This window comes from Channa argus, chromosome 3 (genome assembly GCF_033026475.1).
Source record: "Channa argus isolate prfri chromosome 3, Channa argus male v1.0, whole genome shotgun sequence".
NCBI lineage: Eukaryota > Metazoa > Chordata > Actinopteri > Anabantiformes > Channidae > Channa > Channa argus.
In genome coordinates this window covers 12,647,501-12,673,586 of record NC_090199.1, presented here as the reverse complement: position 1 = coordinate 12,673,586, position 26,086 = coordinate 12,647,501, and the positions used below count along the sequence as shown (strand labels likewise).

General features: G+C 39.8%; 1 protein-coding gene across 1 annotated transcript; it reads left to right on the top strand.

The window, feature by feature from the left end:
- On the top strand, positions 1–25,625 carry tet2 (tet methylcytosine dioxygenase 2). Its single transcript, XM_067497255.1, has 10 exons — positions 1–438; positions 17,066–20,038; positions 20,120–20,210; positions 20,317–20,410; positions 20,521–20,729; positions 20,997–21,147; positions 21,225–21,314; positions 21,600–21,737; positions 21,827–22,181; positions 23,772–25,625. Exons 2-10 carry the CDS (start codon positions 17,110–17,112, stop codon positions 25,118–25,120), a joined length of 5,406 nt encoding a protein of 1,801 aa, XP_067353356.1. The 5' UTR covers positions 1–438; positions 17,066–17,109; the 3' UTR covers positions 25,121–25,625.
- Positions 25,626–26,086: the final 461 nt, after the last annotated feature.

Below are 26,086 nucleotides of genomic sequence, written 5' to 3'. Positions count from 1 at the left end.
TGAGGGCAGCCATAGCCATAGTGTTCACTATTGTGTGCGGTTGAGAGAAGAAGAAAAAAAGAGGAGGGGGCAGAGGGGGCAAAGAAAAACCTGTCTCTTTGTGTGGGAAGGACTAAGCAGCAGGAAAGTGATTTTATGATTTTGCCAGCAAAGCAAGCCTCTTTCCCCCTGCCCTGCAACATCTTGTCTAGCATGTGTGCCTGTGCCGCCTCACAGTCACATATGAATGTGCTTCTCAGGCCGGCAAACAGCGACACCCGGGCTTCTCCTGATGATGAGAGCCGACGTCAGACTAGTTTCCATGAATATTGATGTGGAGGATAGTCTGTTTCATAGAAGAACAGAAGGAGGCAAGATGGCTGCTCTTTAGGATTGGTTAAAGAGGAGATCCAGACGGTTTGTTGGAATTTCTACAAAGTGGAGGGACGTAAAAAGGAGGTGAGAGTTTGCTCAGTGAACTAATACTCAGCCGTTAACCTTGAGGGTATTTTTAAATGGTTTTGTATCAGGCGAGGTATGACAAATGTACCCCACGGTAGAAGCAGGAGCCAACATAATAAGGAGGGGATATTAGATAAAGGTACTCCAACATGGCTGACGATTTTCTTTCTTTTTTTTGTCAGCTTGAACTGACAGACCCCTTCTGTGCTTCCCTGTGTGTTCTGTGCTCACTCAGCTTTCTTGCTGCTTTTGAATGCATCATAGAAAATGGTGTGCTTATACTGCTTGTTCAGGAGTTTTTCTTTAACCATAATGTACATTCATACCTAATGGCCTTTCTCAAAACATTCCAATCCTGTTTGTGTTTTGAGGTTTTAGAGACACACATTGTGACTGTTGTGTAATATAAGTGTGTTTTAGCAGTGCCTTCATTTTAAAGGGGGGGGCACCCTTTAAACATTTATTTCTAATTAATGGCTATGTCAAAAAGATTATATTTTGTATTAATTATGTGTATTTGGAGGCAGTGCTACCCTTTGTAGTGTATAGTTTTCTGTATAGTTTGTTTCTACTGTTCAGGGGGAGACTGTATGTAGGACAGTAACAGTCCAACCTGGGCAAGTCCAACAGTAAGTGCTTAGTGTGCGCACAGCAGTGGAGCTGAAATAGCTTCTGGCTTTGTGTATCTCTGTGAATCAGCTTCCATTGCTTTCAGCACTGACTGACAAGCAGACACAAAGGCAAATCCCAAGGAAAAGCAAAAGAGAAGAGAATTGTGGTGGCAGAGTGTAGTGAAGGCAGACAAGATCAGAATGTGCTGAAGGAATTGAAACTCAATCCTGCTGCACCATTAACTGAATGGTAATTCTGGAGCAGGTTTTTCCGTTTTTCCACTGGAGCCTAAACAAGGGATTGTTGCAGAAATAAACACTAAACATGGAGTCAACTTAAACAATAAGTAACTTGACAAGACTGATTTTAAATTCAGTACAAGGGTACAATTGTTACAGGAATCAGTGTGGTGTGTTGTTCTGGACACAGAGTAATTGACAAATAGATTATTGACAGTGCAAAGAGGAATGTGTGTTTTTTGTTTGTGTCTGTCTCATCTGTAATCATTTAAAAGGGACTGATTTAGAATAACACCAGCAAGAGCAATACATGACAGCAGTGGTGGTATAGCAATAAGATAATCATCTACATACCCTGTTTAGAATTTTATGTTAATTGCTGGAAATGGAATAGTTAATTACATGTTAACAGCATGTAAATCAGACATTATCTCAATTACCAAACATCTTATTTGTTGTTAGTTATTTTCCTTATTCACTGAAGTGCTACTTCAAGATTAACATCTGAGTGGCTCATTAGAATATATAAGATCTCCCTTAGGTTTGTGTATTGGGCTGTATATTCTACTGACTGCAGTTGTAATGTAGTCACAGCATGGCCTAAGGTAAAAAGCAAAGTAAAGGCATGCCTGCTAGACACAGAATAATGACCAGGGTTTTAAATGGGCACTGCATGTATTTATATTCTTTAGAAAATTAATACGTTAAGTCAAATGTAAGGCTAAAAGAAGAAAATGTTAACAAACAATGACGTTTTAAACGATCACATGATACACAACTGACAGTATAAATGTCAAATATGCCCTTTCAATTTTTGACTTGTTTGGCTTTATTTGAGTTAATAGTTTTTAGCGTCTTTAAAAATGTATGTGTTCAAATGTTGCTTTTCTGTGTAGCAATGCTTGTAGCCTTTGCAATGTCATTATTGTGGATAAGAATCCCATTTTAAACTATCAGCAAACTTACTAAACCACAAAACATCTGATGCAGCAGCATGACTGTGTTTTGATATAGCAAGCACAGTCACTGTAGTGTCAGCAAGAGGTTTTAAGCAGGGGTGTACTCTCCAGTATTCCTGAAGTTCGTTGTGTCTGCATGATCTATAGTGGTTATGTGTGTATGGGTGTGCCTCATTCATAATGTGAAGACATTGTAATAATATCGCTCACTAAAGACCACGCTGATTCATACCAACTGTAATAGCTCATACCACTGTATCCAGGATTTACAAATGCTAATCCTAAAAACTAAAACATGCAATGTTATTGGATGTGTTTTCATGGGTCTGTGCATGGACACTGGTAGTTGTAAACCATCAGATCATTAATGGGCTCATTGGGAGATGACTGGGGGGGAAGGGCCACATAGATTAATCACATGCACATAGCTTCTCTCATCTATCTTCACCTACAGATAAAGCTACGTGGTTGGATTGCTCTTTCATCATGGCTGTAAGTCCCCTTTATGTCACTCCTTGGGCAAAGACAATATCACCTTTGGGAAGAATGTCCAGTTGCCATAGCGCTCTACAACAATGCTGTCCACTTACAATAAGCCCTTACCCCAAGCCCTCACCTTTAACCCTGCTCTGTCTGGCCCTGGAATCATATTTCTACCTAAGGAGCTGTAGTACAAATGACACAGCTTTGACATTTTAGATTGCACTACATGTTGGCTGGTCATTCCTCCACTGCTTCCTGAGACAAAATGGCGATATGCTAAGCGTTGTATTGATTTCTGCAATATTGATTTCCTTCTTGTCTGGGAATTGTTTTCTTTTAGAGAGCAGGTTAGGAGCAGCAAGCCACAATCAGGTGTTTGTACAACATAATCTAAGTACTATAGTGTTCATTCAAATAATGTTCGCACATTCGTGGGCTATATGTTCACAAAGAATGTACCATACAAAATTCACAGTTGTGTAAATTTATGAAAGCAAGCTACAGACTATAAGTGGAAAAGCAAAAAATATGGAAGAATAAGGATGAACAACTGTTAGCCTTAATGGCAAGAGAGTTTAATTGAATGTGATTTTACTTAGATTGATATTTGTATGACTTTTACTAGTTACTGGATGATTTTCCACACTGCACGTGCTGATCAGTTCAGAAGCCTGCTGTGTCAAAAATCCTTTTGATCTGCAAAATACTTCCCTAAAGCAAACCACTGTGGGTTTTAGAGTGTTCCTCTTCTCTAAAAGGGAAATGAGACTAACTATTAACTGAAGCCAAATAAAAAAGAACCTCAGTTATCAATATTTGCCAAACCAGACATTAACCAAACCCTAACAAGAATCTTGAATTTCCATTGCATGAAGGGCCCACTCTGTTAAAGCACATTTAGTTGCGGCCTGGGAGTGGTTTATTGGTTGCTGCAAATGGACCGTAGTAATAATCTTCGCTTATACAAAGGGGTTTTGAGTCATTGCCATACCAGATACACTATGAATCCCAAATATGACTCTTGGACTTTTTTTTTTTTACACAAAGCCGTGTGCTGTTAGCTGGGCTGAGGCGTAATTATGAATTGAGAATGATGAGGATGTGTTTGAGTGGCACAGGGCCGAAAGGGAGTGTTACTGGCCCTGCGAGCATGTATCGATGTCAGGGTTTACCTCAGGGGTGAGACAGCGAGGGCAGCGACTCAAAAGCTTCCTCCACGTGAGCACACGCACATGGCCGTTCTGTTTACAAACACTATCCTGGCATTCCGCAGAGAGAGAGGCAAGTGAGATGTTACGTAACAACCCCAAAGCGAATAGCATCTCTTCCCGCCTCTTGCCAGGCCGCTCCTGCCACGCTTGGACAATCCTCTTGAATGCCGTTATCGCCAGTTCCGCTGCTAGAATTTAGGAATAAAAAGAAATTAAGACCAAAACCAGAACCGCATCTGTGCTCCAGAACGTGGCGCGACTGACAGCCAGGTTTTTCTGATGTTGAGGCCATTCTGTTAGCCTGATAGCTTATGTCTAGGTGAAGGAAAGATTACAACAATAAACTGGCGGGTTTGCGGCGTAAAAACTTAATTATTTCACCATGGAACTCAATGCATACAGATACATTTTACTCAACAAAGACACTTTGTATTGTTCTGTTTTATGAGAATTGTTAAATTGTTTTGATACTTATTTAGCAGAAGTATGTTAGAGGTTAGTGTTTCAGTTAAAGAAGGGAAGATGCCTCTTTATGATACAAGTAGTGGCATTTCAAACAATTACGCAACAATGTGTGATGACACGCCAAACTAACCCTAAGGCCATCGAGATGCCTTGCAAATCCTGAGGTGGCGAAAGCATAGGGTCAGACCCTCAGTAAGACTCTAATGTCAAAATGTATTGAGGTCAGTTCCAGTTAAATCAAATGAGAAGGGATTTTAAATTTCTGTGTTCAGGACAATATAGCTCATCAATATGTTTTCTCTGCTAAACAGTGGACTAATTCAGATCAATACTTTACATACAATACAATACAATTTCCACAGCTAAAAACCACTGCCACATGATCTGCAAGCTCTTTCATGATAGCACAAACTTCCGGTGATCCAAACAACTGTTGGCTGTTTCCCCTTCTCTAAAATGGCTGTCAGATATACCCAGTTTTGTTACTAGAAGCTACCATTGAAAAGGTTAGGCCCCATGGCCCCCTGCTGTCTACACAAGGAGCACAAAGACTGACAGCTGGTCCTGAATGTCATTTAGAAGCGTAACCCTACCAAGGCTTTGAATGACATCACTTACTACCTCTAAAGGCTTTGAGTTGCTCAGGCTCAATATTAGGTTTCCTAAGTGGAATGTACAAGTGCAGCAGCTGGTGTCTTTCCACGTCTACTTAGTGACAATCAAATTGTTTTTTTTTGTGTGTATATATGTATTTGCATTGGGACAGTTTCCAATTTTCTCTTTAAGCCTAAATAGATAGAGACATAAAACTGATGTAGTAGGGACATATAGTTTGTGGGAAAAAATATATACTATGATCTGTTTGGTTTAAAACCTCTCTCTTTCCTGTTGAATTGCTAAGGTGTGATGGGGGTGAATGGTTTTACACTAGTCATGAATCACAGAAAACATTCCAAATTCAGCAGGATTTGTGATTTCTATTCAATGAGAGTCACGTGCCTCCCACTCAAATGGAAAGAGGGAGCTTAGCAACAGTGGCTTAGGTAAGGCTGCTTAGAAACCAGCAAGGGAACAAATATGACTATATTTGCACATAGTGAAATTTCTTTCTTTGGGTCTACTAGAATTTATTTTTGGCTTCATGTGTAATGAACAGAACAAAGTAAACCAGATGACCAAACTTGCCATTAAACTAAAATCTGCCATTAATTCATTTTAAATTCCTTCACTTTCATACTGTGTGCCATGATTTAATTTCCCTCCTATAATTAAATTCCCCTTGTTCTGTTTACTCTTCACCTCCTGTTTATTTGGAAGTGGGTTTGAATTTAGATCATGCAAACTTTGCTAAATACTGCAAATGCCCCTATGAGCTAATCACATGCCAAGACTCTCAGACTAGAGGGGGAAATGAAGACACACATCTCATGCAAGATTGTAGTGTATGGCGAAACGGGATATATAGCCAACATAATATCTCTCCTAGTGAGACTAACCTAGTGAGAAACACACAAAGCATATTTAATTTTAAATAGTGTAAACGTAATACAGAAAAAAAGGCTTGTAATATAAGGTTTTGTGGCTCAACACAAACAATTTTAAATTTGCTGATCTACACAATTGTAAATGTGGGTTTCTGAATATGTGGCAGTATTGATTTACTGGCAGGATCAATGCATAAAGCACATGTGCACACCACAGCAAAGCAGATTATTCTGTAGTCAGCCATGCAGGGGTAATGTTTAGACCAGAAGGGCTTTGGAGTGCTCCTAAGATGGTCGCCATAGCTACCATGCACTATGAACCAAATTAACTTTGGTATACTCACAGCTCATCTAAGTTAGTCATTCAATGCTGCATAAACAAAAGATTGACAGGCAGCGTGGAGGAAAAAATGAAGGGTTTCAGGGAAGTTAGTGGTTTGTACGCTCAGAAGGCCATTACTTTTAATCAGAGCCTCCATGTGATGCAACTTAAGGTCACAGAATAAGAGCCTGACTTGCCATGCAAGCTTTGCACAAGGTTTCTTTGCTGGGCAGGGTTATTGTTTTTTTTAGGTTGTGTCAATTAAACAGAAGAAATAAAAGAGTAATAGGCTTATGAAGTCAGTGGTAGGCTAATGTTCAACTACTCTGCTATCAGGATTGACCTCTTCTGAGAAACATTAAACGTGAAATAAAAACATAAATGTTTTTGAACAAAGCCACTGTTTCACTAAGATAGTATTTTGGAGAAAAGGCTAAAAGATAGTATCTATGACAGCGTGGTGTGTTATCAGGAGCTGTTTAGGCAGTTTCGGTATTAGCCATCTTATATTCCTGTGTTATAATTACAAATAAGTAAAGAAATATATTAGAGTATGAAGCTTTCAAGCAGACTTTTCAGAAGCAAAGTGGTACAGTAAAAACATCATCCAATTTAGGTTGACAAAGTGCAATTGTGAATTGTGTGTGAGTGTTTGCAGTTTTACCTGCTAAATACCTGCTAAACAAGTTGTATCAGAAACGTACAGAGGCGGAGTTGACTCCCTACCACAAAAGCTGTTGAGTTATTGCTCTATCATCATCGATAAAAAGTCAACTTTTTATTTCTCACTTTTGCCTTTAATGCTAAAACCGGCTTCATACACTCTGACTCATCTGATAAAACTATTCTTAAAACTAAGGGTTTGTTTTTTTCTGCTCTTATTTTTTTTTATTTGTATTTTATTTTATTTCTATTTTTCTTCCTATTTTAATTTTACTTATTGTATGACATTTAGAGTGGACGGCAAAGTAAAAATTTCATTGTGCAGGGAAACATGCTTTCTGTCTGTGCATAAACACAATAAACACTTTGAATCTTAAATCTTTGAATCTTGAATCTAAGGTTTATGCAGCAAAGTCTAATGAAGCTAAGATGTTGAAACAACAGCCTAAAACATTTTCAATTAATCAACAAATCGAGTATAAATCAACTAAACCAAATCAAGAATTGACTTTTCATGTAGCACTTAATAAAGATGAAGGCTGTGATTGGCTGTGTTCAAAGACAAAACTGCATTTTGTTTTTAAATTTATGTTAAGTTTTAAGTCTAGTCCATTAACTTATATTTTTAAGTTAACAGTTAACAGTGAGTTAGTGAGTGAGTCTATTTGTCTCAGAGCTGTTGATTCACAATGTAGACTGTGTCAATTAACAACTGTCAGCCATCAAGCTCTTCTAACCTCTTTTGTTAAAGGCAAACCCGACAAAACAAGCCATGTCCTCGGGTCCATGATTACCACAGATCACTCTGGTTCTCTGTAGAGGACATCTTGAGAATGTCTTGCCATTCACTAAAGGCCCCCTGAACGTTCTACAACATCATCAAATAATCTTGACTTAGAGTTAATACTAATCATAATTATGGCTGTAGGCCATGATGATATTATATTACTATTATGCTACCAGTTTACCTTTTGAGTTCCTTACTACTGTGTCTTTAAATACCTTTAAATTGTATCTGTTAATGGAAAAATAAGTATAATAAAATTTAAAAAAATAATAATCGAATAATAGTAATATTACTTCAAATTAAATTGTTTAAATAAAGTCATGTCAAAATAGAATCAAAGAAGGCAAAGAGAGAAAAAAAAAACTGCTAGAGTACAAAGACTGCAATGAAATCTCCACAAGTCAGCCACATCTGTCTTGCATTAGACATAAGGAACAATGTAGATTGTACAGATTCTTTCTTCTTTGGGAGGGGGAGGAGGCCCTCTAGGGAAGAAATTACAAACAGAATTGCATGTCCTCTGTGTCTGAGTGGTAATACATTAGTCTTATGTTTACATTTACATAAGGAAAATCAAGATACAGCATAGCATTTTTATGTATTCACAAGCATTTCTAAGGTAAAAATCCCCCGACACTTTGGAATAGCCCCTAAAATAGAGGTAATTACATAGTGGTAGCTATGTAACTAACACATTGTACATCATTGAAGTGTAAGAATGTAGACATGTGACTGTACAGTAAATATTCAGTCTTGGAAATTCAACTCTTGGAAATTCACTAAATGTCAAACTTAGTCTTTGAGGAAAATAAAAATCATCTGCAAAGAGAGTTGATCTGCACAAACAAAACTTAATATATAAACTTAATAACTTAATATATAAATGAAAACAATGGAATGATGGCAATGAGTGCTCACCAGTGCGGTAAGGCCTACTTTTATAAAGGTTTTCTTCAGGATTTAACTTTCTGATTAGACATTCCCCCTCTCTGTGCAGAGTGCAGTGTTATCAGTAGTGTATATGCCACATGTTGCTGTGGGTTATAGAAATGACTGCACAGAAAGGGGCTTTTGTTTATTGGCCAGGGTCGAGTATCTCATATGTTCACGATGATAAATAACAGGGAGACAGGAGACACAAGCAGCCATGAGGGGTGTGGTCTATGAACTGCAGTTCATGCATGCATGAGTGAGACATGTGACATAAGTCAGAAGTTTGAGATGCCTGACTGAGACCCTGAGATACAAAACATGCATCAGTTACAACACATGCTACTAGGACTTTACTTCATGTGTTCCAGTACACACCCTTGAATATCCCCCCTATGTTTACATAAGCAGCTGGAATAGAAGAATTGTTGTCAAAGGTCAGGAGGTTTCTGAAGCAGCAAGGCCAGGCCTCTCTTTACAGGAGGGATTTTAAACATTGTAGAATGCAAGTCATCTGACCTAATTACACTGGTAGGGGTTGCTAAGGATGAGGTTTCACTGGCAGCTCTGTTCCATGCAACTCTAAACTGTAGCTCCAGTCTGCCTGTATTAACCAATTTGATTTGATTACCAAGGATGTTGTTTTACCTTGTTTTCATATTTTGATTCCTCTGTTTGTCTGAGTAGATGTGGGATGACAGTTTTTTTTTTAATGGTGACTCCAATGGGGCTCATACATTTACATTTAGCTGCTTGATGTTGACATACAGTACAGTATGCCAGAAAAATGGGATTCTTGGAAAGAGTAAATGAAAAAAATGCAATCAAAAGAATTGTGAATCATACATTCTAGCAAATCATCAAAACAAATTGCTTTTATCATGTTTTAACAGTTTCTGATAAAATTAAATGAATGGTAAGAAACATTTTGACTAACATTTTACATACGTTTATAAGGCATGTGGGTTTTACCTTTACAAAGCAGTCTCAAAATTTATAGCCTCTGAACTTAAGGATCAATGTTCTTATCTTTTAAACAGGAAAATGTGAATGGGCCCATTCCAGCCAAAAAAAGGAAATGTACACTTGAGATTATGGCTTATTCCAGTCACTATTCTTCAAAAACAGCAGTGTGGCTTGGCAAGTGTATGTTTGATTTACAAGGCTACTCCACACCTCCCCTTCCATGACTCTTTAACAGAAGTGCTCTTTAGCCTAGCTGCCTCAGTCTCAACCTGAGCGTGCAGAGACCTGAGTTCTCAGCAGCTGTCGATAGTGGTGAATGTCACATACGGCTGCCAAGTCACGCCAACTACATCCCATCTACTATGGCACCTCTCATATTTCCCCAGCTCTATTAGGCAATAACTAAAACACAGTCCAAGTCCAAAGCGTTGAAGCATTACACTATTACTGGGGATATGTATATCCTTTGATTTGTGATAAACTTTTTATATTCTCATACAGACAATTATATGACTTTTTTAGCAATTCTGTGGACAAACCACAACAAATATTTTACCAAAGCAAAGTACGGTATATTAAAATACACTCAACTCTAACGTGCTACACTGCTCCATTGTTTAATAACTGACGGCATTGTCCAATAGTCCATCTTTGCCCCCAGGGTTCAACACAGACTGTTCGCTAATACTTAGCTAGAGAGGCAACAACTATGGGCAATGACGGTATAGGATTTTACAACAGCACTTAGCTACAAGGTTCATAACTGCACAGTCTAAATGACAGATTGAGCAAGAGGGAAGGAGGTGGATGGCCGACAAGAGTACAGAGGGAGTGTAATTAGAGAGCAGAGGACTGGAGGTGAGGCTGAAGGAGAGGGAGGGAAACAGCATATACAAACAAAGAAACTGACTTCTGGAGGGAAAGGAAGCTTCTTTGGGAATCTGGCTCAAGCCAAGCAAGTCAAGTCATTTCATAAACTGAAACAGAGTGCTCATTTCCCTTATGGACCTTAGCTACTAGAAAGAAAACCAAAATAGATCAAAGCATTATAACTTCCATCAGGCATCCACACTAAAGCTGTCTCTGGTTTTAGTTTAGCGCTCTACTTCCGGTGCATAAATATAACTCCCAGCGAATCTAATAAATAATGATGAGGATTTGGCAAATACTCCAAACTATTAAAAGCGAGCACAGTCAAAGTTTGCTGTACAACACTGAGCAGTTGGTGAATACGTTTCGTATGTTCATATGCTTATAGACGTGCACACACATTTGGATCCCTGGCTTTGTTCTGGGTTTGCAAAGATTTTTTTGTTGTCAGTGTGGGTGTACCTAACTGTGACAAGCTGCTTGGCTCCCCTTGGTATTTTGTAAACCCTGGAATGTCCCGTAGGAATGGAGCTGCAATGGGAGCAGCTTAGCACCAGTGTTCATCTTGACTAACTGTTACTGTTTTACAGACTGCACCGAGAGGAGTTGTCACATGGGAAGTGGTATTCAACCTGCTTAGCTCATTCTTATTATTACTTTTTCACAAAAGTTGTGTATGGTAATGATATACAGCACAAACCTCAGTATATTTTGCTGCACAGTGTTTTAGAAAACTAGTTAAACAGAAATTACAAATACAGGGAGAAAATAGTAGCAAACGGGGGAAAAAAAAAAGATTTTCAGTCATTTTTCACCATCCACAGCCATATGGATGAAATTGTACCGTTAAGTTTTTACTGTATTTACTGCTCTCCCCAAAAATAATTTAGAGTATGACTGATTATCTTCTTCTGGCCAACAAGTTACACCAAGCAAACCAACACTCATCCAGACAGCACAATTTAAAATTATCTGATTTGCCACAGATGAGGACATCCAAATGTCATGTTTTATGAATGAAGATGCCTTCCAGATGAAAAGACCATTTGCCATTCATCAAAGGAGCCTTGCTCATATCATAACTCCCAATTGGTGTTTGTGTACTCATTTGTCAAAATAACACATTTCAATTTTAATAACTTTGACATAATCATAAAGAGGTTCAGTGTCACTTCTGATTATAATGCTGCTACTTGTATCCCACTGTGGCACTTTCCATCCGTCTGTGTCTGACAGCAGCAAAAGAGAAATTAGTTCTGTAACTAGCTTAAGACTTCCTCAGAATCCAGTACTATCTTGATATACCTTCCTTTTTTTCTTAAGGAGTATATGGTTTAAATGTGTCTTTTTTATTTCTATTTGGTCATTTTGTTACAGTTGTCAGACTACAGTTCTTGACCAAAGATTCAAATTTCATTACAAAAACCGATCACCCAAGCCAGTAGACAGAGGAAATTTCGAGGCATTTTTTTGCAACTGAACTGCAAACACAATCACATTTGTCTTTATTTTTTCATTATTGGATAGATTATGTTTTGATCATTTTTGAATAGTGGTCATACAATGCACAGGACTCTCAAACCACAAAATCTTGTGGGTGGTTAAGTTTAGGCAAGTACTTGTAAAGTTTATATTTTTGGGATTTTACTCTGTCTTTAGCCAACACAGACGAAAAAAAAAAACAACCAACCCTCTTTTGAGACTCTTGTTCCCAGACACTGATCTGGGAGCTGTCTTTGTTTTCAGTGAGCTTCTGTCCTCTTCCACCTGCTAACAGGCAGCTGCATGCTGTTGAGCTTCCACACACCCTTGTTAAAGCCTCGCTCGTTAGTGGGAGATTTAGGCCTGTACCGTGGGGATCTGGAGGGCTGCTAATGTCCTGGAGGGGTGATTGACACAGAGAAGAAGATCATTATGTTGACCAGTTTATGTACCTTGACAAAGTTGGCCTGATAGTTCACGCTGTAGATATTCTTGGTCCAAGCAGGGGACAAGGCTACAATTGCAACAGAGTGGCCCAAATGACCAGATTGGACATGCACATAAACCTGATTAGTACGGTCTATAAGTATATTAGGGAATTACTTCATGAAGTGACAAAAACTTTTCAGAAAGCAACTGATACATGTTTTTGGTTGATAGCTAAAGAAATTTGTAACCTAAAAATGATTTCAGCTGGGTTGGCATCTGCTTCTTTTTAAGACCTTTAGAGAAACATTTGACAACTAGACATGAAACACTTATCCTGGTAGTTAATGTATTCATGTTTTTTTCTGTCAACCTGTCCAGTGAAATACAATATAGGAAATTCTACGAGGTGTGATGAATAGCAAAGCATTACATATCTTACATATGTTTACACCTATTAGTAAAACTAGGTACATTATTAATAAATAGTCTTTTCTTTTGAAGATGACAGCTCCCCTGCAAGAGTCGAGCAGCTGCAACTAGTGCCAGATGTGAAAATCAGGCCCAATGAAGTATGATTATGCCAAATGAAATATGCTATGGTACCTCAAATATTTTGCCAGTCTGTGCCTAAAGTGAGTATATAGTGAGTGTACATTAACAGGAGGGCTTTGTTGAAATCCAAACCTGGATCCAATTATGTTTTTCAAAGGTTTTACAACATATTTTGAAGTTAAAATAACATGTGGCAGTTATGGCCAGAGGCTTCACTCTCAGCTTTTTTTTTACTTTTTAGGTACACAAAGACTTAAATTTCAAGTGAATAAGGCAAAGTAAAAGATCAGACTTTCTGGAAACTAAATTGCCTTGATGGACATTTCTGCTCATTTACTACTGTTTATTGGAAACTAAGCTGTGCAAAAACATTCACCAAAGACCAATAAAAACGTTCTCCCATTTTGTAGTGTGAAAAACTATGGGTCATGACAGCTTTATCAAACTGACAGTAATGACAATGTGGATTTTGTGTGAATCTGTTTGGTAGCTGGAGTCTATAAATTAATTACGTTCTTTTTGTCAAATCTTTTGCGTTCCTAAAATGCCTTCATTGTCGTCAACTATGGACAGCTAAAGAACCATTTTATATTAAAAAAATAAAAGTGAAAACAATTAGCTGATTAGTTAGATGTGTGTGCTAAAGGGCTCAGTTCTTGGTCTTCTACTTTTCTCCATCTGCTTCATCCTTGGGGTCCATAATGGCAGCTCTTCCTCACTTTCCACCAGATAACTCCACTGTCTAGTCACGTATTTCTGCCTGTCTCTCTGACATCTCTGCTTTGATGAGAGAGAGAGACGTCTCCAACTCAGTCTCTCCAAAACAAAAGGTCTGGTCTTCACAGCCTAACCTTCCATACAACACGGCATCAACCTAAGTTCTTCAGTGATTGTCCCCACAACGTCTGCTGTAAATCTGGGAGTCATCATTTACGACCAATTTCGCTTGACTGATCACATCTCACATCAAATTTGGCCTCGACAACATCAGAAAGATCTGACTCTACCTTTCTTAAAATGCAGTCCATGTCCTTGTGCAGGGATTGGTCATATGTATCTTGTCTTGACCACTACAATGCCCTGCTGACAGGGCTACCTGCATGAACAATCAAACCAATGCAGATGATCCAAAATATAGCTACGTCTTATTTCTGATCAGCCAAATCCTTGCACTGGCTTCCAGTAGCTTCCTGGCTCAGGTTCAAAGCACTTGCCCATAGAGTGGTTGACTCAACAGCACCTTCCTACCTAAATACCTAATCCCTCCCACCCGCTTTGCTCTGCCAACAAATGCTGACTGGTGGTCCCTACATCACACAGCAAAATATCACAAGGATCAAAGTGGAAAGTGGATTTGAAGTTGTGCAGTAAGCAGACAATGCTTCAGGACAATAACTCAAGTCAGAAACATGACTTAAGTTAACATGAAAATATGGAAAAGTGTGTTTATACACTACATGGCACATTATACAATATTCAGTTGTGATTGCCAGAAGCTGAAATGTAACAGGAGTTTTGTTTATATCAGCAAAATAAGTCAAAACCAGGCAAACAGACTTACCCACAAAATACAGATACATGCATTATACACGTGTAACTATACCCTTTGATTCTAATTGAACTCACCTCATCTTGCTCCAACCATGAATCAATAAAATAAGTACAATCAGGGATTTCTCATATGTACACAAGGTCTTTAACTTTAACACTTAACGTTAAATAGGAGTTCCACTTGGCGCACAACAGCCACCATCCCTAAAGTATCTGCAGGAGAGTTTCTCATAATTATGATGGATTAGACTGCAGCTCTTTGTGCCTGCGCCCTTCAATTGTTTTGCAGATGCTATGGACATGACATGCATTAATAATGGAGGTCCGCAGACAGAAATCAATGTTCTATAGGAATTTAAATGCTTTTGCAGACCGGGATGGAGTACAGAGAAAACAATCTAAAATCCGTTTGCTGTTTTACCATTTATCTTTTTCATACATAGTTTTTTTTTACTAGACCTACAAGATCGAAGTTATGAAAAAATTCTCTACAGGAAGTCTCAGCTTTATTTATCATTTTTCAGGCAAAATGTCCTGTAATGTGTTCATGCTTGCAAATTGAATCTCTCATATGTTGAAAAAGGGTACTTTTAGTGACCAGACAGAAAGCTAGTTTAGTTTATCATATGATATGTTCACCGCTATTTTGGTACTAGCTCTACCTACATTACATTCATTTGGCATTTTGTTAAAACTAAAACTGTTCTGTTTGCTTTTTTGTTAAAACTATTTACAAGTGTATTCACACAATGTGAGAGCAAAAGCTTTATATCCTCAAATACCGGATTTACAATCTCTGTGAAACAAACAACTACAAACATGTTTGGTGCTACAGTAGAATTGTGCCACTGTATTAGGATGATTAACCCAGTATGGGAAACATTTGTGAATGTGAATTTAGATTACATACTCATTATAACACTCTTAAGCACAACGTTTAAAATGCTTGAGTTTAGCAATAATAACAAAGACCTAAAACTTGAAAACTGATTGTATTTGCATAGGGTGAGGAGTGCCATGACTGAACAGCTGACGAGCAGCCAACTCCCATCCACCATCTGGGACATTAACCTTGTGTTCCGATGAATTCAATCAATTACTTTTGACTTGTAAAATATAACTAATGGAACCAACCAAAAAAAACAAAACACATTTCTCTAACAAATATAAGTTGCTCAAAAGAACACTTTGTTACTGTACTAGAATAAAACTAAAATATACGGGAAATGATTCAAATACATAACATCATTTGATTCAAACTGTATGCCTGAAGAGAAGCAATATGCTGCTGGTTGCATGTTGACAACATACAGGTTTTCTTCCTATACAAATAAATCATTACATGGTAATGTGTGCAATGTTCCAGCCATAGATTGCTTTATGTGCATTTATACTGAGCGTTTCTCCAGTCTTTTATTTTGGGTTTTCTTTTGGAGCATGTTCCTAATGTTTCTATTTAAAGTAACCGCCAATGTTTAAAGTGTAACAAAGGTTAATATATAAAAACTTCCCCCTCTATTTTTATGTATACAAACTGAATGCCAATTGGTAGGTAGGCATTTTGCAGTCAGAGGGATTTGTTCACAATAGTGTAACACTGGAGAGCTATCACAACTTACCTATGCATCCTCTATTTTTAACCTGTAGAATAGTAAGCATTCGGTTTGCTTTGGTGATTGTAGATTCACTGCCCACATACAATAGTGTACATCTTTAAAAGGTGCGTTAAATTCAAAAAGCTGACACACAGCCAAAAAAAGCCCACATAAACCTCTAGTCTGTATTGTCATCTCATTCTACACTTTATATGTACTACCTGGTCTTTAAGGGCTTATTCTGACAGGATCAAGTCACCAGCTGATGCACATTCAGTGCCAAGTGTAAACGCATTACTCTACTGATCTCTCACTAACTAATACCACATTCTGAGCTAAGTTTCTAGTTTATGCATGCAGTAAGAGGACATACCACTGTATTGAAACCAGTACAGTGGGTTATGAGCGACTAAAAAAATGGGGCTTGCTGAAAATTACATTTTAAATAGATTTTGAGACACGCTACTACTTTAGTAGTCATGTCCACATTCATAAAAGTATTTATAATCAGGACAGCATGGTGGTGGAATGTTTAGTGCTCCCACCTCACAAATCCCTAGTCAGCTGCAGCCTATCTGTGTGGAATTTGCATGTTCTCCACATGCTTGTGTGGGTTCCCTCCGGGTACTCCGGTTTCCTCCTACAATCCAAAGACACACGTTTAATTAAATTAAACATGTTTAATTAATGCATGGTTAATTGGGGACTGTGACTTGCCCGAATGCGTGAACGTGTGCTTGAATGGTTCGTCCATCTGTGTATGTCTCTCTGTGTTGGCCCTTAGATAGACTGGCGACCTGTTCAGAGTGTTGCACACCTCTCGCCCAGTGGCAGCTGGAGTAGGCTCCAGTACCCGTGACCCTGAACAAAAACGCAGATTGGGTTACTGATAATAGATGGATACGTTTTTTATTCACTGTATATTAGCAGAAACCTGGGTATAAAAATAATCTTCGATAATCTGATCTGCTTAAAGAATATTTATTATTTATTTAATATTTATGACTCACTTTCTGCCTTTCAGGAAAGACAGAGGGCAGCCCTGTGGATGGACACAGACCAGGCCAGATGGAAACAGAACAGGCCAGACATAAGAAGGAAGAAAGTTTGATAAAAACACAATTTGGCACATCTCACAACATCTCTAACAAACTACAGAATGGAGGCCCATCTTCAGAGGAAGATTCTCTGCAGAACACTGGGGATAGTAACTGGAACCATTTCAAGTCCAGCACAGGTGCCAACCTCATGAAAAGGCACAGGGACGACTGCAACAGCCCGGCTTTAGTGCAAGGGCTGTTCGACCAAGGGTCCTACGCAATGAATGGAGAACTGAAGCATGCACTCACTGAGCAGTCCTTACTTGTCCACCAGCCCAAGAAATTTAAAACAGAATCTGAGATTAAAAGAAAGGAGAACATTAGTTCCACTTTGGTAGGCATCTTTCCTGAGTTAACAAAAGCAACAGAACTTGAATGCAAAGCCCCACAGACAGAGATTACATTAGACAAGAGGACAGGCAACTTTCCTAATGGAGATATTTTCTGTCTACCAAGGAATAAACAAGCTTCTGTTCCAAATGGTGTCGTATCACCCCCCTCAACCATTGAGAGCACACCAGGTGATCTATTAGAGAAAACGTTGTCTCAGTATTATCCTGAGCAAGTATCAATTGCACCACAGACACTAACTGGGTCACAGTTAGATGCTGTCAAAGGTTCACGGGTAATTAAGTTGCCCAATGAAGGTGCTCAACACACCTCTTTAATGTCAGGATTGCCCAATTCACTTCAAATGCCTGAATCACAACAACAGCAGCCTGGCGCATCAAGCAATGAAGGAGACAACAATTATAACTCTGTCAACTATGTAGTGAATGGATACTCCAAACATTTTGGAGCAGATCACCAGCAGCAGCAACAACAGCATCAGCAGCAGCAGCCATCGTACTCTGATCAGGACCTGTCTTTATGTCAAATGCCTCACATTATACCACCTACAAATACTGCCAATAGCTCAAAACTAAATCAAAATGGACTACTGTGTTATTCAGATTACTCAAATCCTCAAGGTATATATGCAAAAGCCAACCAGGAGTTTAACCAGAACTCTTTTCTAGAATGCAATGCTCCTCTAAAGACAACAGAGACAGGTGGATATGGACCTTCTCCAAACTGTAGGATACAAGAGATGGGGCGAAGTGAGGAACCCGGATCTGCCCAGCCTCCGCACCGTCTCACTGACAGGGGCTATCAGTATGTAATTCCGCACACTAACTTTAAACAAAATGCTGGAAGCTTGCATGAAGCTGAAAGTGCTGGAACCACTCTCCAGCAGCCAGCTCATGCTGAGTTTGGAAAAGTGCAGGAAAATGTGCCTCAGCAGAGCGCTGGCTTATCACGTTCAAATCCCCACCAGAAAAACTGGGCAGAGCTTAACACTTCACATTCCACACAACAAACAGCAAATGGCTCACCATCTCAAGTACAAGAACATGATGTGTGGAAGGGCTTTCCTGCTAAGCCTCAGTCAGAGCAGCAAGCAGCTAACCCCAATGGCCAGATGTTGGAGCCAAACTCAGCACAAAGATTCCAAACACAGGGAGTTTTCACTAGTAGCAGCCATGGGCCTAACAGCTTCCAGCAGCAACAGCAGGACTGCCTCCAAGCTCAAACACACCATGTTCCAGCTCAGCACAACACTGCCCCTGAGTGGCCGCAGTCAAATTCTAAAGCGCCTCAAATGCACAAAGCTCTAACCCAGAAAATGTCTGAGCAGTGTAACTTCTCACAAAATCAGCAGACAGACAGCCATTACCAAACCCATATGCAGTCAGAGCACTTATCTGAAGACCCTGATATACAGGATATACTGACAACTGGGTTTTTAACACACCAACAACAGCAACAACAACAGCACTGTCATCTTCCACGTCCACTATCTCACCCACAACAATTCGAAGGGCAGGAACTCAAATCTCCCATTTACAGACCCCACAGTCAGCCTCAGCCAGGTCACCAACAACTTCACCCCAGCCAGCCTCTTAGAATCCATTCCACTCAATCCAACAAACAACATATCCCAAGTGAGCATTCAATGTTCAGTTACAGTAATACAACAGAAATGCAACATCTACAACAAAATCAAAGGCAGTATCCACAAAACTCAGGCAGCAGTAACCTCAAGCAATTTCCACCACAGCGGCCTAACCACTGCCACCAGCCAAACCATGTTGACTTCCGCCAGACCTCGACACAGTCACAACCTCTCTTACTACAAGGTGCTTTGAACCAACAGGTGACAACACAGATGCACCCTAAACCTGAACAGCAGCTGAAGACATCATGCACTCAGTTCCAAATGGGATCTCAACTACCTCAAGAACCTGTAGGTCCCCATGGAGATGTTCAGAGGCACGCAGCTCTGCGTATGCACCTGTTAAAAAGGCAGGAATGTCAAGGTCTTCCTCATCTCCCCCAGACCACTGACCTCAAACATGGCCTGAAAGCTGTGAAAACTGAAAGTGAAACCAGATTTGACTTGCCTTGTTCACAGCATCAGGAGCAGCAGTTCCAGATGCGTGAGACAGGCTTCAATGGGGTGCACATCAAGCAGGAAAATCACCAGTCCCTGTGTGAGCAAAGTAAGAGGCAGGCAAGCATATTGGCCTCTATGGAACAAAGCCTGAAGCAGTACCACCTTTCACCTGTTTTTGAGAAGAAATCCGTTGTCTTAAATTCAGCAAATAAGGTCAAGGTGGAATCTTCTGGTCCTGTCACCATCTTGTCAACCAACACTGACCTGAGTAGAGTGGAATCAGCAGCTGTTGCGTCAGCTACAGTAGCTCTAAAAAAACCACCTGATTCCACCCCTAGGAAAGAACATCTACTACAAAATTTTATGGACTCTCCTATGAAGCTACTGGATACCCCTATCAAGAATCTACTTGATACCCCCATGAAAACACAATATGACATTGCATCCTGTCACTGTGTTGGTGAGTATCACGATGCTGGTTGTAAAGCATTATTTATTATTGAAATGTAAATACTAATGTTTAATACTTTCTGGTATTTAGAACAAATCTGTGAGAAGGATGAAGGCCCATACTATACTCACTTGGGGTCAGCACCTAGTGTTGCTGGTATACGGGAGAAGATGGAAAAAAGGTTATCCACAAATTGGATCTCTTGAAAAATAACTCTACCTAATAACTAAACATCACCACCGTTTCATTTGTTTTTGTTTACTTCTAATGTCTATTCTGTTTTTAAGGTCTGGTCTGACTGGTCGCTCCATCAGGATCGAGAAAGTCGTTTACACCGGCAAGGAAGGAAAAAGTACACAGGGGTGTCCAATAGCCAAATGGGTAAGACCCATTTTTGTATATTTAATTTGAAAGTGAGGAAAATCAGATGCCCTTGTATTTTCCTGCAATACCTCTCTATAGACAAATTCCTATACTCATCATTTTTTTAGGTGATTCGGCGATCCAGCGTAGAAGAAAAGCTACTGGTGTTGGTGCGGGAACGCAACGGTCACACATGTGAGACAGCCTGCATTGTTGTTGTAATTTTGATGTGGGAAGGAATTCTGCCCAGCCTGGCTGATCGCCTCTACCTCGAGCTTAGTGAAACTCTAACAAAGCATGGAGCCCACACCCAAAGACGCTGTGCTCTCAATGAGGAGTAAGTGACAGCACTATTGAGTTCAAATCTGACAGAGTGGGCTACAGCAGTCCTGAACTCAACACGGAAGTTACAATAACAACAATAATTTTATTTTTTCTATTACGCAAAGATCACGTTTGCCTGTTGCTAGCAAAACATGTGTACTATGACTGGTAACATTTTGTTCTTAGCTCTTAGTTTTCTCTTTATTTCCCAATCTCATCGTCATCAATTTGGGGCCATTGGTGAATTAACCTGCGCAAAAATGTTTTTGCCCTCCTTCAGGAGAACCTGTGCATGCCAGGGGTTAAATTCCGATACCTGTGGAGCTTCATTCTCTTTTGGCTGCTCCTGGAGCATGTACTACAATGGCTGCAAGTTTGCCCGGAGCAAAGTTCCAAGAAAATTCAAGCTACTAGGAGATGATGTAAAAGAGGTATATTATGTAAATTACACACAATTGATATATTGTTACATAATATACAACCTACTGCCATTTCTTTTTTCATTTAGGAAGAAAGAATTGAGCACAACTTTCAAAATCTGGCAACTGTATTGGCTCCCTTGTATAAAACGTTGGCACCTGAAGCATATGGAAACCAGGTAAGTAAATCTGGATAGTGTATAAAGTTTTTGCCTATCAGTATCAATATCTCATTTATTAGAATAAACACAAAAGGTCTAACTGACTTTTGTATTAAATACAAACAAAAAACAATTTCACATCATACTGTATGTATAATTGCCAACAAGAATTTATGACCAACATTAGGTACAATCTGGATGGGTAACTCTAAAGATAATTTTGTGAAGCTTTTGCATCTTTGGTGTTTATTGACCTTCAGAAACATTTTCTTATTCAAATGTACCTCTTGTTCCCCGAAAAAGGTGGAACATGAACACAGAGCAACAGATTGTCGTCTCGGGGTCAAAGAGGGCCGTCCTTTTTCTGGGGTCACTGCTTGTCTCGACTTCTGTGCCCATGCACATAGAGACCTCCACAACATGCAAGGAGGCAGCACTGTCGTAAGAAAAAATTACATTTCAACAACAAATGTAGACTTACTTAATGTCTGTGACATGCCAAAAATATTTAACTCACCTTGTTTTACCAGGTGTGTACATTAACAAGGGAGGACAACCGAGAGATTGGAAAGATACCTGAGGATGAGCAGCTCCATGTCCTGCCCCTTTATAAGCCTTCCAACACTGATGAATTCGGCAGTGAGGATGGTCAGCAAGAGAAAATCAAGTCAGGGGCTATACAAGTTCTCAGTGCTTTCCGCCGCCAGGTGCGCATGCTTGCAGAACCCGCCAAGTCTTGCCGTCAAAAGAAGCTGGATGCTAAGAAGGCAGCTGCCAACAAGAATGCAATGCTGGACACCTCTAATGACAAGGCTGAGAAGGCACTCCTAGCCAAGTCAAAAGCTGGCACTTACGAGAATATCTCTCAGAGTGCCCCTATGGCAGGTAACATTTACTCTGATGCATTTTCTAAATTGCATCTTCAGAACGCATACAAAATTACTCTGCACACCTGAACATACAACAGGTGTGTCAGAGAAAAACAAAAAAGACCCTTGTGCTTAGGTTGTAGTATTTACAGTGCATCCAGAAAGTATTCCCAGCACTTAACTCATTCCACGTTTTATGTTACAGCCTTAATATAAAATTGATAAATTTCATTATATTTCTTCAAAGTTTTACAAACAATACCCCATAATGACAATGTGATAGGAGTTTCTTTGAAATCTTTGCAAATTTATAAAAAAAAAAGAAAAGAAAAACGTCACATGTACATAAGTATTCACCGCCTTTGCTTAATACTTTGTTGAAGCACCTTTAGCACCAATTACAGCCTCAAGACTTTTTGAGTGTAATGCTACAAGCTTGGCACAACTATTTTTGGGCAGTTTCTCCCATTCTTCTTTGCAGTACCTATCAAGCTCCATCAGGTTGGATCGCGAGCATCAGTGCACAGCCATTTTCAGATCTCTCCGGAGATATTCAATCGGGTTCAAGTCTGGGGTCTGGATGCGCCACTCAAGGACATTCACAAAAATGTCCTGTAGCCACTCCTTTGTTATCTTAGCTGTGTGCTTAGGTTGTTGTCCTGTTGTAGATGAACTGTCATCCCAGTCTGAGGTCCAGAGCGCTCTGGAACAGGTTTGCATCAAGAATGTCTCTGTACATTGCTGCATTGATCTTTCCCTCGACCCTGACTAGTCTCCCAGTTCCTGCCGCTGAAAAAATTTCCCACAGCTTGATGCTGCCACCACCATGCTTTACCGTAGGTATGGTATTGGCCAGGTGGTTAGCAGTGCCTGGTTTCCTCCAGACATGACACTTGGTAGTCAGGCCAAAGTGTTCAATCTTTGGCCTGAATCTTTGGAGAGATTTCTTTCTGGCCACTCTACCATATGGGCCTGGGTGGTGGAATGCTGCAAAGATGGTAGTTCTCCTAGAAGGTTCTCCTCTCTCCATAGAGAAACGCCGGAGCTCTTTCAGTGTGACCATCGGGTTCATGATCACCTCTCTGACTAAGGCCCCTCTCTCTCAATTGCTCAGTTTGGCCCGCTGGCCTGCCCTAGGAAGCGTCCCTAAGGTTCCAAACTTCTTCCATTTACGAATGATGGAGGTTACTGTGCTCATTGGGACCTTCGATCCTGTGACACTGAATCAAGTTGTAGAAACAACTCAAGGATGATCAGTGGAAAATGGATGCACCAGAGCTCAATGTTTAGTGTCATGGAGGCCATGAAAACTTATGTACATGTGATTTTTTTCATTTTTTATTTTCAATAAAATGGGTAATAAATCTGTAAAATAACAGAATGTGTAAAACATTTAGTGCTGTGATTACTTTCTGGATGCACTGTTTAACTTCACAACACAGTTCTTTTTGTATAAATTGCTTTGTGTTTTGTTTGGCAAATGTTGCCATGATATTAAAATAATACTGAAAACCCAAAAATGAATATACAGTGGCACATGAGATTTGTGTGTATTTAACTAGTTACCATGCTGCTTCTGCATTTATGTCTTGGGTTTTTTTTCTAGGAACTATTCCAGGTGCTGTGGGAGCAAACCTTCAGCCAGGTCAACCAGCACATCTTCAGCAGGTACAGCAACAACAGCAGCGTAGCATTCTTCCCCCTTTTCCCTGTTCAACAAATGCAGCCAGCTACCCCAGGTTCTCCAGTCACCCTGGGACTTTTCAAAGTACTTCCAGAACAAGCAGCATGTATCCCCCTCAGGCAACACCACCAGCACCAGCCAGCCCTTATTCCTCCCCATTCCATGCAACAAATTCTTACATCAATGGATCAAATCGCCCACACCCAGGTTATCAATGTAATGGAGGAATGCCCCTTGATAATTACCATCCATTATATTTTTCAAACCCAAAGCACCTGGACATGTATCAGCAACAGCGGCCAGTGCTTTACTCAGAGCAGCAGTATGGTGTACATCAACGCTATGAGGCCAATTATCCACCAAGGCATGGTGAGCCAGGTTTACATGTTAATGGTTACAATGTCTCCAGCGTGAGGCCAGTTCACCCCATGAGACCTTATGCCCCTTACATTTCTAACCGAGGCCGAGAATCTCAGTATATGGACTCCCTCTCAAGAGCACCCTCAGCCCACGGAGGTCTAGATTATACAGCTACTGTTAGCAAAGGCAATCAGTTTGGAGGATACGCAAATCCATACCTCTCACAAGGCGCACATATCTTAACACAAGGCCAAGATCCTTTACATATGCAAATCAAAACGGAGATGGGCATCACTGTTCCACAGTTAGGTGATGGGTGTTTAAACCCTGAAAAACAGTCAGGGTTAGGTCTAAGTAATGGGAACCATATAGGCTCTGTCATCAAGCAAGAGCCTGGAACACCACAGACACCTATAACCCAACAAAAGCCTGAAATGTGGTCAGACAATGAGCACAACTTCTTGGACCCTGACATTGGTGGTGTGGCAGTAGCACCTAGCCATGGGTCAGTCCTCATTGAGTGTGCAAAACGGGAGCTCCATGCTACCACGCCAATTAAAAATCCAGACCGAAACCACCCAACGCGCATTTCCTTGGTTTTCTACCAGCACAAAAATATGAATGAGGCCAAGCATGGTCTGGCACTGTGGGAAGCCAAGATGGCAGAGAAGGCTCGAGAGAAAGAGGAAGACGCGGAGAGGAATGGTGGTGAAGGGACTCCTAGTAAAGGAAGCAAAAAGGGGGTGAAACGTGAGCATCCAGAGTCATCAGAAACCACCATGGAGCGTCCTTATAAACGTTTTATCCAGGCACTAATGGAGGGGTCCTTGTCATGCACAACAAACACCTATGTTAGTACATCTCCATTTGCCTTCACTAAGGTCACAGGGCCTTACAGTCAGTTTGTGTAGAAAACACTTATGAAGAAGAAAATTGAAGATTCTTTATGTCAAAAAAAGACCATGAGCACCACTGGCCTCATCTAAGCAAGGGAAAAGGGACCTGTGAACAGATGAGATACACATCACCTATCACATCAGGTTATTCACCTCTTTAGTAACCAAGCTTTACTAGTTGACCCTACTGAGGATGTATTTATTTTTGTTTAGCAACTTTTGCAAGATACTCTGTCAGAATCTCTGGTGCTTTTAGCCTGACACATAAGGAGCTACAGTATTTTTACTGGAAACAAAGTTTCATTTTTGGTGGCTTCATTGTTCCTACAAAACGTAAAGAGATATAATCTTGGCATGAAACACTGACTATGAAAATGACAACATTCTTGGTGCTAAAGTATATACTTGTTACCATTTATTTGAATTCTAATGCCTTCACACTATAACCATAACACACTCTAAGAGTGACACTCAATGACTTTCATCAAAAGGACACTGAAAATATCAACCCACTTTCAAATCATCAGCATCATGGTTTTTGGTAAGTCAGTGTTTATTAGAGCACTTTCTGATAAAGGTTTTGGTAATACTTTTACATAAAATCTGGTTATACCGTATTGCTACATTGATAGTAATTAAATTCTAAACATCACCAAAATTATATTGATGAAATTATAACAGAGGGTTGTATTAGCAATTCCCAAAACTGAGTTAATGCAAAAAAGATTTTTTGAAACTATATTTGTGTTGGTGCTTCTTTCACTTTCCTATGTCGTTAATACTGTAAATTGAGCCATTCTTATGGTGCATTTTTAATATTTCGCAGAAAAAAAAACATGTTTGTTTTTATTCCAGGTAAATTTTGTTTCTGTTTTGAATTTCCCTTACTGTGGGGTAACTGAACAAACCTGGATTGTGAATATCACATGTAGTTTTATGTCTGTGGTGCTTAGTAAAATATGCTTTTAATACACTGAGCAA

Coding starts and splice junctions, on each gene's coding strand:
- tet2 (XM_067497255.1), top strand. CDS start 17,110: ATGGAAACAGAACAGGCCAGACATAAGAAGGAAGAAAGTTTGATAAAA. Junction 20,211..20,316: donor CGGGAGAAGATGGAAAAAAG/GTTATCCACAAA, acceptor TCTGTTTTTAAG/GTCTGGTCTGACTGGTCGCT. Junction 21,315..21,599: donor CTGAAGCATATGGAAACCAG/GTAAGTAAATCT, acceptor TCCCCGAAAAAG/GTGGAACATGAACACAGAGC.